General features: G+C 33.2%; 1 protein-coding gene across 1 annotated transcript in view; it reads left to right on the plus strand.

Moving 5' to 3' along the window:
- The window catches only part of GAS2 (growth arrest specific 2), a 136,125-nt gene that overhangs the window by 35,807 nt on the left and 81,220 nt on the right, over window positions 1–19,098 (plus strand). Inside the window, exon 3 of the mRNA XM_051964222.1 lies at window positions 14,248–14,389. Within this exon, the coding sequence (XP_051820182.1) occupies window positions 14,248–14,389 (142 nt within the window). The remainder of the gene's footprint in view (window positions 1–14,247; window positions 14,390–19,098) is intronic.

A 19,098-nucleotide genomic window follows, 5' to 3' on the forward strand; every position in this document is an offset into this window, starting at 1 on the left:
AGTTCTAAGGTGGGCTAGTATAGTCTTTAAGGTATCTCTCAAACTATAGCTTTTGTGTTCTTCCTGAAATACATGTATACTATAACTCTTCATTTCTCTAATCTATCAGTAGTATCTGGGCCTGTTACAAAGGGAAATAAAGCTTGTGTAGTGGGTTTTTTGGGTTCTTGATAAACTCATGAAGAAAGAGGCAACATGGAATAATAACTAGAAAACTGACCTTGAGGCTAAAAAGGCCTTAGTACAAGTCCCCCTGTGATACATCCTCATTGACTTTGGACCAGTTATTTAGCTTTTCAGAGCTCTAGATGACTTTTTAATATTATAAATCTCAAATAAACATTTACTCCAACGATACTTCCCACTTCTTGAGAGGTTTTTGTTTAAAAGCAAATTGAAGTGCTACCTCTTAGAGTTGGACTTTATTTTTATTGAAACAATAAGAGCAGCTTTTATTAAATAATAAGATTGATATATTATGGGCTCAATTTCTTTGTTCCCTCCTCTGTCTAAGCGTGAGAAAACACAGTGGCATCTTGACAATCCGGTACGAGTTTGAATATTCACTTAAACACTTTCAATTAATTTAATATTTCAGATAGTACATGGCACATAGTGTAAGAATCTGAGTATGTGGATTTAAAAATGAACTTTGTTATGGACTTTCTGTGTGATGTTGGTCAAATCACTTAACTTCTCTGGGTTTTAATTTCTCTTTTCTTAAAAGAAGGTGTTGTCCTAGACCAAAACTTCTTTTTAAAACTTTCAATAGTATTTTAGTTTTCCAAATACATGCAAAGATCGTTTTCAACATTCACTTTTGCAAAACCTTGTGTTCTAATTTTTTTTCTCCCTCACTCCCTCCTTCTCAAGACAGCAAGCAATGCAATAGAGGTGAAGAGAGAATGCTCAGTTCTTCTAAATATATTTCCATATTTGTCATTCTGTACAAGAAAAATCCAATCAAAAGGGAAAAAACAAACAATAACAACAAAAAAGGTGAAAATAGCATGCTTTGATCCACATTCAGTCTCCATTGTTCTATCTCTGGATACAGATAGTGTTCTCTATCAGAAAACTATTGGAATTGCCTTGAAATAAAAGAACATTATTTAAATTTCCCATTCAGAATTCATATTTTTAAAAAATCAAACTTCATTGTCTATTTGTAGAAAACTGTATATAAAAGATTATTGCAGGTTCACCTAGATAGATCCAAATCTATCACAATTATAGATCAAAGTGTATTAAACTGTGGATTGAGACCAACTGAATGTGAGGTTGTTTAAATTTGGCAATAGTAAAAGATATCAAATATCCTACCAAGATGTAATTCTTTATGTAAAAATAAACAAACACATCCATCTCATTAGTATGCAAATTTTCTCTTGTCTTTAATAAATGGGATGATTTTATATATATATATATGTACATATATATATGTAAAACAAAGAATTATTTTAAAATAAATTTTCTTATGATTTATCATCAGTTTATTTATATACCTGTTCTGTATACCTCTATATCTGGGGTCCTGTAAACATTTCTAGGGCAAAAAGGAATTGTGAGTGTAAAAAGTAAAGAAGTTCTGCTAATTTAGATGACCTCTAAATCTCATTCCATCTCAAAAATCTGTGATCTTATGATTGCATAGTTTAAAAGTAGAAAGACCTTAGGCCAAATTTTATCTAAACTCCTTATTTAAATGATGGGAAGGTCAATGTTTTGTTTAGGTTGCAAAGGTAGTAAGTATTTGGTAGGATTAGAATTCAAGTCCAAGAGTTTTGACTCCAAATTCAGTCTTATATGTACCATGCTATGATGTAACCACTGGAATGTTCCCTTCATTTACTTTTATGATAATTTTATCTCCAAAGAATGAAGGAAACTAATAAGAAATAGCTGTTACAAAGCAAAAATGATGAGAATCTCAGGACAAAGTGACCACTATTTCTTAGGGCTTACAATAGTTAAGGTAGCAAAGTTAGGTAGTATTAAATTCAAATAGAAATGGGCTGGGGGTGGGGAGCACTAATCCACACAGAAAGATCCCTATAGGTTGCAAATTTACTTCTTTTCAAAATGTAATGTTAACTATGTTTTTCTGCATTTTTACTTATTTTTTGGAAAAATTCCCCAATGATACTTTAATTTGCTTCCAGTACACCTAGGGTTGCATGTATCTGCAGGCTCAGTGTTTGACAACTCTGGTCTAAAATATGCCCCACATTTCAGGAAACAGATTTCAAACAGTTCAGAAAAAAGATAGGAACTTGACATTTGAGAGGCCAAATCAACCAGCTGGTGGTGAGATGATCTCAAGAATGAAATATTAATGACAAAAGCAAAATCTAGTAGAAGAACAAAGACAGGGTTACCTCAACAGAGAAATAGCTGATATATATTTAACAATAATGTACATGATTCTTGAGACTGCATGGAAAAAAAGAATGACATATTCCTGGAAGCACATGATGTCAGGAATTCAGCATCAATCAAATGGGAATAACATATGTGAAGAGTCTTGCAAATATTAAAGTCCTATAAGAATGACAGCTAATAATTATTATGCTAAAAACAAAGACACTGAATGAGCTGCACAAATAAAAGGGGCCATTTTTTTGATGTTGAAATCAAGAAAGCAAATGCAATATGTGGAGTGCATTGGTCCCTGACAATGGTCAATTGAGAGAAGGCAGAACTATTCAGTAATTTGGGTTATTTGTTGTTTTTTTTTTTTTCTACGAAAGTGGATGGTTCTTAGTATGATCCCCTGTTTAGGGAATCTGAGGTGTGAGCTCCCTTATTGTCTGCCATCCACCCTACGCAATCAGCCAAGTCAGCAACTCTCTAATATAAATTGCTTAGAGCATATCTGTGCAAATAATTAATTAGCAGGTGTTTTCACTCTCTACGTGACAGAAAATTTTTCTTTTTTCTGAAGCACTCTTGATGGTAGGTGGGAAGGCACAGAATGAAGATGGAGTGGGGTTGTTGTACTATTCGGTCTTCTTATTCCTCAGTTTTTCTAAGTCTCAGAAATGAAGTGAGTAAATGAAGTGAGCTCCATTGCTTGCATAATTTGCTGATGCATCACAGATGATGGAAGACGGCTAAAATGCTTCAAATCTGTGGTCACCTATAAATTATATTTTCCCATGGTTAATGGAAAATTAAAGTTACACAGAACTTTATTGAATTGCCATTCTCTACAGATTCAAATTTAGCAAAAGAGGAATCTTTTTGGAGTTCTGGCCAAAGGAGCTCATTTGCTGAAATAATGTAAAGAATCTCAGACCACTGGATCCTTATATGGATCATAACTCTACTCTAGTGGATTTAAGGAAAGTTCCACAGGTTTTATATTGGCCCATATAGTTATGGTTGCTAAATCCCCTAGGTAGGGTGTTCTAAATTACATTTAGATACCTTGGCCTTTTTAATATTCAATTAAATTACTTTATTGGGAGAAAAACTCTTCAATAAAATATATGGTGAAGCCAAAGGTAGCAAGGGGATATAAGGGGAAATATTAATTCAATTCAAGGAAAGAGCAACTTTATTATCTGAATGTTTGAACTGCATTTTCTTTATGACTATTGGAAAATATATTAGCTCTTGGTTTTCATCATATCTTATTTTATATATCCCTTTGTGCACTATTTTAGCTTCCAAAGTGTCTAGCTGAAGTAATCAGGGAACAGTATTTATCTCAGGTTTTTATAAAGAGATTGAACTATTTAAAATCCTAATGGTACATTTTCATTTCTACTCACATAAGGAACTGTAAATGCCACTCCCTCATTCTCTTATTTGGGTTTGAATGTTAAAATGAATGTGGTTTTTGTTTTAATATCTTCCTGACCTCCCTCAAAAATTGGAAGAGAAGTATCATATAATATTAACTTTCTAAGGAGTGGTTATAATAACTTATTGAATGTTATAGTTTTTTCCAGAAAAAAATTACAATCTTAACTTTGAATATTGCCTCTACTTTGAAAGGATTTGTGGCTTTCCTCTGATATTTTGACTTCTTTTTCTATCTGAAATAAAACAAATGTAGTCCAAAAAATTGATATAAAGAGTGTTGCAATTATAGATAAAGGAAAAGCATGTCTATACATACCTCCAAGTAGTTACAAACTCAGAATTAATGGAGCTTTTAGTGTTTGGGAGGGTAGCTGTTTACTGTTAATCAGACATCATAAATTGCTAAAAGAATAATGGCAAAAGAGCATAACTCTAGAAATGGAAATCACCTTTTGGGATATGGGTTCAAGCTCCTCATTTTAAAGATGAAAAAACTGAGGCCCAAGAAGTTGAATGTCTTCAACTCAAAATCTTTGTCTCTAAGGTATGGGTTTAGATAGATGAAAAAGACATAGATTTCTTCTATGGTACTACTGACTTTACAGGAAATGAAGGATACAAGGGGGAAAAAATGAAAAGGGAATGTTTGGAATGGTTTTTACCCACTAAAAAGCAGTGGAATGAATTCAATATTCTTTTAAAAGAAGACCTAGAACTATAGTTCCTTGTTTCATTCCACTATAACTATAGTCTAGAAAGAATCAGGGAGGAAGGTTGAGGAATCCATGCACTACTGAGGCATGGACCAATAATATCAATAGCACACTTTTTAAATGTATACTAAAGGCTGAGCCCTATACTATACAGACATTATATGGGATCCAAAGATTACAATCCATGTAAAAATAAGATTTGTACAAGGAAATGATAGTGAATAATGTAATTACAGCCTGTAGGTGTTTGGAAGTCATTGAAGATTAGAGTCAGTAAGTACTCAGGAAAGTCTTTGTGGTAGATATCAAAAGATCACAGATTTAAAGCTGGAAGCAACATTAGAGTACATTTAGTTTAATTTTTTTCTTTTAAAACTGAGATAATTGAGGGCTATTGAGATGAAATAACTTGCCCATAGTTACCCAACTAGTAACCAGAAGAGCCAAAATTTGAACTGAGGTCCACTGACAACATCCAATCTCATGTTACTTCCACTGTACTATGACTACCTTTTAAGGAACCCACTTTTAGAAGTTCCGCCATCCTTGATGCATGGGATTACAAGGAGTTAAGCATGGAATGAGGATGAGGAAGGATGACATTCATCATGATTCTTTAGCAGTATCCAAAACAACATTTGGGACAGCTAGGTGATACAGTGGACAGAGTGACAGGCCTGGAGTTGAGTTGAAATTGAGCCTCAGACCCTTACTAGCTGGGTGACCCTGAGCAAGTCACTTTACCCTGCTTGCCTCAGTTTCCTCATCTGTAAAATAAGCTGGAGGAAGAAATGGCAAACCACTTCAATATCTTTACCAAGAAAACCCCAAATGGGATCATGAAGCATTGGACACAACTGAAAATGACCGAAGAAAAACCTGCATTTGGTCACTGGTTTATTTACAACATTTCGTCCATACTCAGTATTTGAGCTCACTTTTCTATATTAAAAAGCTTATTATCTATTTGAGCTCTCTTCTCTAAGCTGTCTACATGGTTTTCATCTAACTTCAGTTTTTATTATGATAATGTGAAATAATATCTATCATCGATAGTAGAATACTAATAACTGACATTTCAGAGCAGCTAGATAGTGAACTGGATTGGAGCTTAGAGTTAAGCCTGGAGTTAGGTAAATTAATTTTTCTGAGTTCAAATCTATCCTCAGACCCTTACTAGTTGTTTGCTCCTAGTCAAGTCACTAAACTTTGTCTGCCTCAGTTCCTCATTAATAAAATAAACTGGAGAAGGAAATGGCAAACAGTGCCATATTTTTATCAAGAAAAATGGAATGACAGAGTTAGATATGATTAAAACAAACCCATAAAAATAACCAGCATTTATATAGTACTTACTATGTAGCAGACACTATGCTAAATGCTTCATAATATTATTTCATTTTGTCCTCACAATAACCTTTTTCATTGAGTTCACTGGTAAATTTTTCCTCACTTTCCTAATTTGCTTATGGTATCACTTTTTATATCTAGATTATGCATCCATTTTTACCTCATCATATGTGAGATGCTGATCTATCCCTAGTCTTATCCATATTATGTTCCAGTTTTCCCAGCAATTTTTGTCAAGTAGTGATTTCCTATCCTAAAAACTGGAATCTTTGGGTTTATCAAACATTAGATTACTATAGTCATTTATTTCTCTGTTTTGTATACCTAATTTATTCCACTGATCGATAACTGTATTTCTTAGCCAGTATCCAACAGTTTTGATGGCTGCTATTTTATAATATAGTTTTAGAGGTATGTCTAGGACATCTTCCTTTGCATTTTTTTCATTAATTCCTTTGATATTCTAAACCTTTTGTTCTTTCATATCAATTTTGTTATTTTTTTTAGCTCTATAGAATAACTTTTTGATACTTTGGGCTATTATTAAATAAGTAAATCATATAAGTAAATTAATCATATTTATTATATTGGCTCAGCCTACCCTTGAGCAATTGATGTTTTTCCAGTTACTTAGATCCAGATTTATTTGGGTGAAAAAGTGTTTTGTAATTGTGTTCATAAAGTTCCTGGGTTTGTCTTGGTAGGTGGACTTCCAAACATTTCATATTTTCTATAGTTATTTTAAATGGAATTTCTCTTTCTATCTCTTGATGCTGTGCTTTCTTGGTAAAATGTAGAAATGCTGATGATTTATGTGGGTTTATTTTATATCTGAAATTTTGTTAATGTTATTTCAAGAAGATTTTTACTTCAGTTACAGGGATTCTCTAAATGCACCATTAATGTAATCTGCAGAGAGCAGTGGATTTATTTCCTCATTGCTTGTTCTAATTTTTTCAATTTCTTTTTCTTCTTATTTCTATGACTAATATCTGTGGTACAATGTTGAATAATAGTAGTGATAGTGGGCATTCTTGTTTCACTCCTGATGTGGGAAAGGTTTCTAGCTTACCCTCATTACAGATATTTGCTAATGGTTTTAGATAAATACTATGTATCATTTTAAGGAAAACACCATTTATTCTTATTCTCTCTAATGTTTTTAACAGGAATGAGTGTTCTATTTTATCAAAACCTTTCTTTCTGTATCTATTTAAATAGTCATATGATTTCTGATAGTTTTATCAATTCTACTTATAGGAAGTTTTTTCTAAAGTGAATTTTTGTGCCTCTTTTTTTCCATTTGGCTGATTCTGTTTTTTAAGACATTATTATGCTCACTTAAAATTTTTTTTTTTAGCATTTCACATAGTCAGGTTTTTAAGGTGTTATTTTCTTCAGTACATGTATATTTTTGTGTTTCTGTTTCCTTTACCAACCTATTGACTCATTTTTCATTATTTTCTTGCGTCACTCTCATTTCTCTATTTTTTTCTCGACCTCTTATTTGATTTTCACAATCCTTTCTGAGTTTTTCCATGGCCCAAGACCAATTCCTAGTCTTCTTAAAGATTTTGTATATATAAGCTTTATCTCTGTTATCTTTTGAATGGTTTGATCTTCCTTATCACCATAGTAGCTTTGTATAATCAGATTTTAAAAATGTTTTTTGCTCATTTTCCCAGACTATTCCTTTACTTCCAAGTCTTTTTAAAAGTAGGACTCTGCTTTCAAGGTGGAGAATGCATTGTCCCAAGCTTGAGGAGTTTTATGTAGCTGTTTTTCAAAGAAACTTTTAGGGACCTATATATTTTTAGTTTTTCCAAGGCATGATCTAAGGAAAAGTGGGCTTACTACTTTCTCAGCCTATACTCTGATCTGTGAGCCACAATAAGCATCTTTTCTGCTCTTGAAGTGTGAGAATGGTCCCTAATTCACTGCAACTACAAGTTCTGTTGCACTAGTACTCCTCTGCACCCTGGTACTGCCACCAAGTTGCCATGGGTTCAGTGATCATCTCTATTCATTTCTTTATCTTTCACCTATTAAATGTTCACCAGACACCTTAATTTTCCTTGTAGTTCTAACTAAAACCCCTCTTTCTAGATCTCCCTTAATTATGGTGCTTTCCCACAATTGATCATCTCCAATTTATTCTGGGTAGAGAGTATTCATACACATTTGGTGGTATATTCTCTCCTCTGTTAGAGGAGGGCTCCTTGAAAGCTCAAACTGATTTTTGCTTTTCTCCATATGGCCTGCACTTAGCATAGTGTCTACCATATAGCAGGTACTTAAAGTCTGTTGCCTGACTTTTTTTGGAGTACACGTTGTTTTCTTTGCATATAACTTGTATTGGATTAACAAAATTTTCCTGTATTTTTAGCACAAGTACAGCTACTATGTTCCATGTGTTAAAATGATTGAACACTTTTATAGAATTGAAATTATTTTTTAAATAAGAAAAAAAGTTTCTTTTTACTAATTTATGTCAAGGATGAGAATGTTATAACAATCTAAGTCCTTGTTGTTCTGGTCAAGTACTTTGATTTATTTTCCCTGTTAAATAAAATTTAAAGTTTGTATTATTTCTGAAGCACAATTTGGAAATCCAACTTGGAACCAGCATTTGTGTAAAGCACCTAGAATAAGTGAATTTGATAGAATGAGTTGAATGAGAATAAAATATTAGGGGGCATATAAAATAGGTCTGATGTAGCCTGGGTGGTACACTGGGAGGCTATTTGGTGTCACAATCTGAAACAGACTTTGATTAGGGGCTCAAACTCATTTACTGAACTTTCTTGAAGGTCATGGGCATGTTGTCCCCAAGTTGAATGTAAACACCTTGAGGGGGTAAAATCTGTTAAAATGTGGCATGTAGCACAGTGGTTGGCACAAATCAATTCCTTGATTAATGCTTATTGAATTGTTGGATTGAATAAGACAATTTTATTGAGAGATTTCAAAATTCACTTCCCTCTTCAAATATTTTATTTTGAAGTAGATTTATAAAATGACAGGACTACATAGCTGAAAGGGTCTTTGCCAAACAGTATCTTTGGCAACTTCTTCACTGTTTCAGATGAAATATTTTTATAGTTAGAATATACATTTTAAAGGCCAATCAACTCAAATCACTCTTGAACATCTCACATAAAATCTTTCCAAAGCATATAATGTAGAGGAGCAATCATCATCTGACATCATTCTTACCACCTGCCTTGCAGATGTGTTATAAAAATGTGTAGCAAAAAAATTTAAAACAATACTTTCATATGTGTACTCATTGATGCAGGTACTCTATCCAAATATGCTGATTGAAACCCACTGATAACAGCTCACCAAAGAAAACTCTTGCTAATATCTTCTTGTAAATTCTCTATGAGGGTCTCCATAACCTATTGAAGACCCTCCTCTAGATACTTTGATTTTTTTATGAATGATAATCATGCAAAATTTTTTTCTAATTCTAAAATGATTCAATTTTACTTTGGTAGAGTTCTTTGCAATAGCACTCAACCAAACTTTTCCCATTGGAAATATTTGCTCACACTTACATGAATTGATGTTAAGTGAAATGAGCAGAACCAGTAGATCATTATACATGGCAACAACAAGATTATATGATGATGGATGTGGTTCTTCAACAATGAGTTGATTCAGGTCACTTCCAATGATTTTGTGATGAAGAGAGCATCTAAAACTCAGAGCGAGTACTGTGGGAACTGAGTGTGGATCACAAGATGACATTTTCATTCTTTTTGTTGTTATTTGGTTGGATTTTGTTTTCTTTCTTATTTTGTCCATTTTGATTTAATTTTTCTTGTGCAGCAAAAAAAATGTATAAATATGTATGCATATGTTGGATTTAACAAATATCTTCCCATGTTTAACATATATTGGACTACTTGCCAGCTAGAAGAATGGGGAGAAGGGAGGGAAAAAAATTAGAACACAAGGTTTTGCAAGGGTTAATGTTGAAGAATTAATCATGCATATATTTTGAAAATAAAAAAAACTAATTAAATTAAATTAAATTAAATGTTTTAAAAGGAAAATATTTGCTCACAAAAATATTGATCACTGAGCATTGGCCATTTAGCTGACTTTGGGCTTTTCAATGAAGAAAAATACAATCCTACAAAAAAAAATGGCTTCTGATGTAGGCCTATTAAAGAATTCTTAATTTTAAGAGAGTTGGGTAACAATTACTCAACTTATATGATATGGTTTGTAGATATTTTACATGAAATGTTCAGAATGATTTAAATTTTTTGCATCGTTTAACAAATTCTAGCTACTAAAGTGCTTTGGACAAGCATAGATAGAAATGTCCAGATATATTATATGGCAAGCCCAGAAACGTAAATCTAACTACCAACTCCAAGACAGAGAGGGATGCTCCATAAATCGCCCTCTTTGCCTGGTTGTATGACTGAACTTGTGTTTCCTCTGGATTCCTAAGTTATGGTGTTTTGATAGCTAGCTCTCCTTTAACTTGCCAAAAACTACAGTCATGCCTTTTTCACACCAGAGCAAAAAAATTTTCCAGGAAGAATGACATCTATGTTTACACAGAGAACTCAATGCTTTAACAATCTTGGAGAAAAGAAAAGATTAATTGTTGTTTTGGAGTCATAGGTCATACAAATAACTTCTTGATATAGGATTTTGTTGGCCACACTGACCAATTTGTTATCACCTACTATTTCTGGGTCTTTTTATAGAGTAGGGCTATAGAATTAAATTTTTCCTTTAGAAAGATAAAGATATTATAATGTTCTTAAGAGTGTTAGTTCTCTATCATAAAGCTCTAAATAATTTATTTGTGCCTCTTCGTAGGATTATAGGATTTAAGGATGGAATGGATTTTAAGTAATCATCTAGTCTAATACCCACATTTCCAGATGAAGAAACCAAGACCCAGAGAGATTATGTTTCCTAAGACTTTTATCTATAGAGCTACAAGAAGATACATAGTATATTTGTCACTATAAATACTATGCTTGTCTATGTGCATACACAGGTAGTATGGAGATACTAGTGCATAGAATATGGGTGTAAAATATGTGAATATATACATATATATGACTATACATAAAATGTAAATATATTATATAAACATATTAAACAAATTAATACAATATAATTAATTGATAATATAACTAAATATAAAATAGTATATAAATATTGAAAATATTATGCATATTCTATAAATAGTAAAATAACCAAATAAAAATTTCAATCCATTTTGATATGTGAAGTTGTCTAAGTTTCAAATCTATATAAAAATTGGTCTGGACCTATGATTTCATTGGTATGGAAAACTCTCATGGGGGAAACCACTTCTTCCAGTGCAGACTGGCAACTGTTCTGCAAATTTTAGTCCAAGAGACATGCCCAGAGCATGCAGAACTGAAGTGACTTGCCTACTCCCCCACAGCCAGTATGTATTAGAGGTAGATCTTTAGCTCAGGTTGCTTGACTTTAAGGTTGGCTCTTTACATGAATCCATGCTGCTACAGAAATCCATTTCCATATCACCAAATGATTCTATGATATCTCTCCCTGGATATTCCATTGGCATTATAGCCTAACATTTTCAGCATGTAACTCATTCTCTTTTTCATTAAAATGGCATTCCTCCTTTCATACAACAATGATTTGTTAAAATGGACCTGTTAAGATCCTACTATATGCCAAGTGAGGGAAGATACAAAGAGCAAAAAAAAAAAAAAAAAAAAAAAAAAGCATCCCTAACGTCAATAAGCTGATATTCTATTGGGAGAAACAATATGTGCACAGATAAATAAAAAAGGAATATATGAGGATCAAGAAAGATCTCATGTAGTCCTATGTTCCTATAGCGTCATAAGCATAAATAATGAGAAGAGGAGAGAATTCAAAGTAATCACAAATAATAAGAATATTTCACTTTTATATACTAATAATACTAACATGTAACAATATTGCCATTATTATTAGTAACTATGAGGTTAACAAGGAAGCTTATGGAATTGTAAATTGTAGAGAGGATTAGGAAGATAAAATAGAAATTCTAGAGATTCATTATGAAGCTTCAGGCTAGGAAATTCTTCCATTATCTTTCAATAATATATTATAGGATCATGGTTGGATGAGAGGAATACCACAGAATGTGATTTTAAATCATATGGAACTCAGTTTTTTTTTTTTTCTATATCTTAGGATCATAGATTTAGACCATAATGGTAATTGAGTCCAATACCTTCATTTATACAGATGAGGAACCCTGAGGCACAGAGTGGATGTCACTTGTCTGAGATAACACAACTTAAAAGTAACTGAGGCATCATTCAAACCCAACACTTTCTTACTACAAGTACAAGCAAAGCTCAATTTATTCCACTGTAATGTACTCCACTCAATGTACTCCACTGTGCTGCCTCTTGTTGACTGTACAGTTGACAACTATATGTTGACTGAATTGATTATTTGTGGGGAAATTACTCCAATTTGAAATTAAACTTTTGCACAAAGGTATTAATATATTCATTATTATTTAAGTTCATATTTATCATATTAATTGGGCTCTTTGAATAGGTATTTCTATCCCCATACTCTAAGTGTTAAAATAAAACCTCTTTATAAAATCCTTAGTTTCCTTTAAGATTCAGCCTTGGTGCCACTTCTGAGAAGCATTTCCCGATATCTCTCTTTCTCACCCTGCCTCCTAAATTGTTAGTGTTTTCTCCTTCTTCACATTGCTTTATATTTACTCACCTTTATATACACTGTATTCCTTTCCAGGAAGGAATAGAAACAATCTTCTTGAGGATTTGCTTTATTATTTTTTTGCATCCCAGAAGCAAGTACATATAGTAGGTGTTTTATAACTTTGTTAAGCTGGAAAAATAATTGAAATTTTAATTCAAATAACTGAAAATGTCATTTGTGTGGAATAACCATAAAGTCACTGGACTAGAAGACTAGGAAAATGTTATAGAATATTTATTTTTTGCAGGACTGTATCAATCAATTTTAGTTTTTATTTTATTGATTTTTCACAACTATTTTTAACCTCATGATCTACTATTATCATGAACATTTGTATTATATTTGCAGATACAAATTGAAGTAAAGACCTGAAGCAATTATTCAACTCACTCTGTCTCTACTATCTGGCTCATTCAAAGAAATTTCCCACCCTCTAAAAATTATCAAAATAATTGAAATTTTTAGTTTAACAATTTATTTTACATTGGATTAATTTATGAATTGGTCACATTCTTTCTCTCTCTCTCTCTCTCTCTCTCTCTCTCTCTCTCTCTCTCTCTCTCTCTCTCTCTCTCTCTCCTCTTCTTTTCTTCTTCTTTCTTTCTTTTTTTTTTTTTTTTTTTTTGCTGAGGCAATTGGAGTTAAGTGACTTGCCCAGGGTCACACAACTAGGAAGTGTTAAGTGTCTGAGACCAGATTTAAACTCAGGTCCTCATGACTTCAGGGCTGGTGATCTATCCACTGCGCCACCTAGCTGCCCCTAGGATAAAATTCTCAAAAATAATTAAGAGTTAATAGACAAATTAGCTCAAGTTCACACCTTGCCACTTGTGTAAAACATACATGTAGATTGCAAAGTGGTATATTTGGAGAAAAGTTAGAGAATTCCATTCCTTGAAGTTCCTGAATAATAAACTCCTTTCAGTTTGGGTTCAGGAGAATAGAAGTTTGGAGACTTTTGGACATCTCTTTCATCTTGATCTTTCCTCTGTGTACATATGACGTCTGGGCAGCAATATCTGACTATAAGCAAATAGAATTCATGAAGGCACTGAGGTTTTATTTGCATCACAGGCTATACTCAATCATTCAACAACCTTTATTAAATGTCTACTCTGCACCAGGTGTTAAACATATAAAAACAAAAGCAAAACGCATCTTGCCTTTAAAAGACTTTATATTCTATGGTGGTTGGAGATCATGTATATAAGTATATAATAAATAAGTCAATACCAAATATATTTAAAAAATTGCAGATAGTGATATTGAATCTGCTTATCTAGAATTTTCCAAAGAGAAAAAAATTGTCAGAGGAAAAAAAAAAAGGAAGGAGAAAAGAGTAGGGACAGAATAAGGACCTCCAGGCCTCTCTTGTTCAAGCCTCCCAATAATTCTCTTTGATGGGTCCAGATTTTCACCCACCACTGGGTCACTGTATCAGTTTCATTGGCATTTCATTTACCTTCTTACAGATCTGTATAAGCTTAGGAATCATTAGCAATGAAGTCATTGTAAGGGAGTTTCATGGTATACATAAATGGCTTTTTAACATGTTCTTCTAGAATGCCTTGACCAGATGTGTTTCCAGCAGAGTGAAACTTCCTTGTTTTCACAGTGCCTGCCGGTGAGGAAGATCCCATGCAAAGCCAGCGCGCCTTCAGGATCCTTTTTTGCCCGAGACAACACAGCCAATTTCTTATCCTGGTGCCGAGATGTAGGGGTGGATGAAACATGCCTCTTTGAATCAGAAGGTTTGGGTATGTATCTTATTCTGAATCTGAAGTGATTCATACAATGTGCAGAATCTGTTGAATCTTTAATAGATGGGCAGAAACAACAAAAATCTCAAGTAGTTAATGAATATCATTTTTTTTTCTTTCTTTTTTCCTCATTTTTCTCTCAAGGGGCAGTGTGGTCAAGTGAATAGAACCCTAGGTTTACAGTCATGCAACTTGGATTTGATTCTGGACTCCACTATTTGCTAGTGTTATAATTTTGGGCTAATCACTTTAACCAATCTGGACTATGTTTTCTCATCTCAAAAATGTGGGATGGGTTTCTTAAGTTTATTTAAAAAACATGTATTTAAAAACTAAAGACTCCAAGTCAAGGGAGGGTAGATTAGCTGAGATCTAAAATACCTTCCTGCTGTATACTTATAATGCTAGGATAGGAGTTACTGACCTTTTTTGTACCATTGATCCATTTGGCAGTCTGGTGAAACCTGTGTTCCCTATTTAAGAATAATGTTTTTAAATTCATAAAATAAAATGCAGAAGATTTCAGAGGAAAATTTGAAATATAGTTAAGAAAATTTAAAAAAAGAAATACAAAATGACATGTCCCAAGTTAAGAATCTCTGATCTAGAGGTTCATTGGCCATTTCACAAGCTATTAACGATCATAATCACCTATTTGAGTGTGTTAGATTATTAGAATTCTGAACTTTTACAGGTGGCTAAATTTCACTGTGCCCAGTTATTATTATTTACCTTGGGGGGAAAAGACTAGAAAATGGAATAGGAGCACAAGGCTTTTCTTCTGAAAAATACAGCTGTTAATAAGACAAGAAAGAATTGAGAGGATATATGAACTAGGGACAAAATTGTACTATTAGTTTTTATGAGCAATTTACCTGTGCTGAACATTCCAATGTTCCAATTGAGAATACTGGTTGATTCTTTCCAGCTGTAAAAACTGTGGAAATACCTTCCTTCTAACCTATGTAATTATCAAAAGTCAAATAGAGATGTATTTGAAGAAAAAATAGAGCAGACAACTCATGCTTTACTGAGAAAAAATGTTTCTTCTCTTTTGGTGCATTATGTTTGAGGCAATTGGACTAGGCTCTTATAATCTTTTAATGAGAGAAAATTCAATTCAATCCAATTCAACAAGCATTTATTGGGCACCTACTAGACATTGTGTCTAAAATGAAAGCAAGTTCTGACCTCAAGATGCTTATAATTACATGCTTTAATACCCATTTTTTCTTGGATCAAAGACTCAGTCTCACAAATTCATTATCATCAGATAGGCCCTGAAGAGTGGACCGAAATCAAGTGGGGAAAGAGAAGAAACTAAAGAGAGCATGCTTTCATTTGAGTTGGATTTCAGACAGTCTAAAGAAATGAAATCCCAGTAAAAACAATGCATAAATAAGTATCATCCTTCTTCAATTCAGCTCAAGTAAGAATGGAAGCAAAGCTAAAAATCCATAGCAGAATATCCTTTAAGATATGTCCTTGTATGATTACAATACATGACAGTGAAAGATCAACACCTGTCAAGTTCAGGAAAATAATACAAGGTCATGGATTCAGAGTTGGAAAGTGTTAAAAAGAGATTGTTTGTTAATCCAACACCTTCAATTGGCAGTTGAGGAAACCATGAAGAAAAATAAGATGAACTGCTTCAGGTCATCTAGATGACAAATATAAAAGCTAAGATTCAATTGAAAACTCTTCTCACTAGGAAATTGTCTGTACTTACCTCCCTATAGTCTGGATTTGGAATTTTGCTAGTGAGGAAATTCCATACTCTACTTCAGGTAAAACTAGTATTGAAGGCTTGAAAATATATTAAATATTTATATTAGCAATTAAGTAGGTCAGAAGACAAAAGAATTTATTTTGAATATTTTTATATGATGATGTAATATCTACATTTTGATAAATATATCTGTTCAATTCCTATTCTAATGTTCTACAGTGAGATCAAAGTCATTCAGAATTCTCATATGCTTCAGTGCAAGAATAGAATGTGAGACGCTAGGTGGGGCAATGGATAGAATGTGGCTTTGCAGTCAGGAGTTTTTATCTGTCCTTTGATGCTTATTAGCTCTATGAACCTGACTAAATAATTTATGTTTGTCTCATTTTCTTCAATATAAAAATGAGGAGAATAACAGGACTGAGCTCCCAGGGTTATTGTGAGGAATCAGTAAAATAATCATAAGCAAAGGACTTGACACAGTGTCTGGCATTATGTAAATTATAGCATTATATAAATGTTAGATATTATTATTATCATTATTAATCAGATGCACTTACTGAAAAAGAAAACTTTAATCCAGATATCTTTAAAGTTATTTGTGACATATACCACTTTTTTGGTGTGTCTATGACTCCTTCATAGAATAATGTTTATATTTATTTATTTAGCAAGGCTGTAGGGATTGTGATTCACTTAGTGTCACCCAGCTAGTAAGCATTAAGTATTTGAGTCTGAAAATCAGGTGCTCCTCACTTCAAGACTATCCACTGTACCGTCTAGTTGTCCCAGGAATAATGGTTTTAAAAGTATAAAGTAAAATACATGAATCACAAAGAAAAGACAATACAGTGAAATAAATATGAATTTTTTTCTCATCCGTGTTTAAGAATGCTGAGGTATGTGGATTCAAGGTAAAGATACTTGGTCTTAGATTATGGACCTGAGGATGAGCTTTACATCATGTTGTCTGAGGGCCATCCTAACTAAATTCAGGAAGATTTATTGCCAAGATAGTTCCAGAGGAATGGATATTTCAGCTGTAGCAAGTCTCCAAGAAAATCTATTAATTGAAAAAAGGGTTACAATTATTATTTTATTTTTTATTATTTTATTTTTACAATTGTATATAAACATATAAAATAGGTAGACCTCCGTATTCAGTTATATGACACTGTGACCCACAGTTTAAGAAGCTTTGCTTTATAGCAGTGGTTCTCAAACTTTTATTTTCAGTATCTTTATCCTATTAAAAATTATTGAGGAGCTCTCCAAAGCATTTTTGTTTATCTGGGTTATATTTATAGACATTTACCATATTGGAAATAAAAACCATTTTTGAATTTGTAGATACTCTAAAAGGGTTTCAGAGATCTCCAAGATTCTCTAGACCATACTTTGAGAATCACTGCTTTATAGCAATGAAATAATAGATCTGCATAATTCCCTAATTATTCGTATGAGAAGAGTTAGAATTAGAAGAAAAGATAAGAACAGATCTAAGTTTCAGGTTTTTTTTTTTTTTAATAGTAATTTCCAGTTTAACTATAATCTTTCGCTTTTGAATATACATAGTGCTTGTTTATTTATGTCATTACATTGGTAGTGGGAAAGTTAACTTGATTTAGTAAGGAAAGGGCTGACTTCAGAGGAAGGAAACTGAATTCAGGTTCAGCACAGAACTTGGTCACCTGATTATCTGGTCAAGTCTCTATCTTTTGGGACCTTCAGGTGATTCTTTAAGGCTCAAAGTTAAGAGAAGAGTCATTCAATCAACTGAAGGGATTTCCCCATTAGTAATTAAAAAAATTAAATTAGAAACTTTTCTTTTTCTTTTTTTTTAACCTAATATTTCATTATTATTTGGTTGTTTTAGTCATGCCCAAGTCTTTGTGACCCTATTTGGGGTTTTCCTGCCATAGATAGTAGAATGGTTTGCCATTTCCTTCTCCAGTTTATTTTACAAGTAAGGAAACTGAGGCAAACAGAGTGAAGTGATTTTCCCACTTACTAATTTTCCCAGTTAGTAAGTATCCAAGGCCATATTTGATCTCAGGTCTTACTGACTTCAGGTTGGATGTTCTATCTATTGTGTCTCTTAGTATACACATTTACATGTATTTTTGGATTTCCTTTGCAGAATTTTATTTTATATATTTAAGATATTATAAGTTTCACCATAGGGATCAATGTGCACTTGCACACACACACACACACACACACACACACACACACAGCTTGAAGTAGATAATAAAATGATGTGGTCACTGTCTTTAGGGAGAAAGGAAAACCTGACCATTCTTAGAGTGTTGAATTTAGGATTATGTCAAGAAGGGAAACAGCTGTGCCCTTGGATTTTAATAGTAACCCCCTCCCCGCCCAGGACGTTTTAAATCAGTTCTAATTTCCCAGTGGACTTTCTCTTGCTTGACTTCTGGGTGAGGAGAGATGAATCTCTCGCTCACACCCTGGGTCACCTTTATTCGAGAATCTATTAGAGAACAACAAGACAACAAGAACTCTGTGTCCTATTCTTGAAGTGTCTTCACATCACTTTCAAAGGGAATTTAGGACAAGATCCTTGTTTCCACCTCCTGTCCCCTCCCTCACCCCTTATACTTTTCATTTCAGTAGAAAATGAGATGAAGAACATCCTTTGTTTGCTGGTGATGTGAAGAACAAATAAAATGAAAAGATGTTCCGATGAAGGAAAAATCTGCTGGAGTGAATGATAAAGCAGCACACTGTGCTGAAGGCTTATCAAGGGGCCTCTGTTTCAAGCTGCTCAAAAGGTCCTTTCCAGCTTGAAAAAAAAAAGTCCTTATCTATGCAGCAACTGATATGCCATCCTCCTGTTCCAATTCTTGTGCAACTGTTTGGGAGAGAATCTGGATTCACAAAATCTCAATCAGCTTTCTTTAGACTCTGCCTAATGACAACCAGTCTCACCTTGGGGGAGGGCATGATAGGGAAG

This window comes from Antechinus flavipes, chromosome 6, assembly GCF_016432865.1.
Source record: "Antechinus flavipes isolate AdamAnt ecotype Samford, QLD, Australia chromosome 6, AdamAnt_v2, whole genome shotgun sequence".
In the NCBI taxonomy this organism is placed as follows: Eukaryota; Metazoa; Chordata; class Mammalia; order Dasyuromorphia; family Dasyuridae; genus Antechinus; species Antechinus flavipes.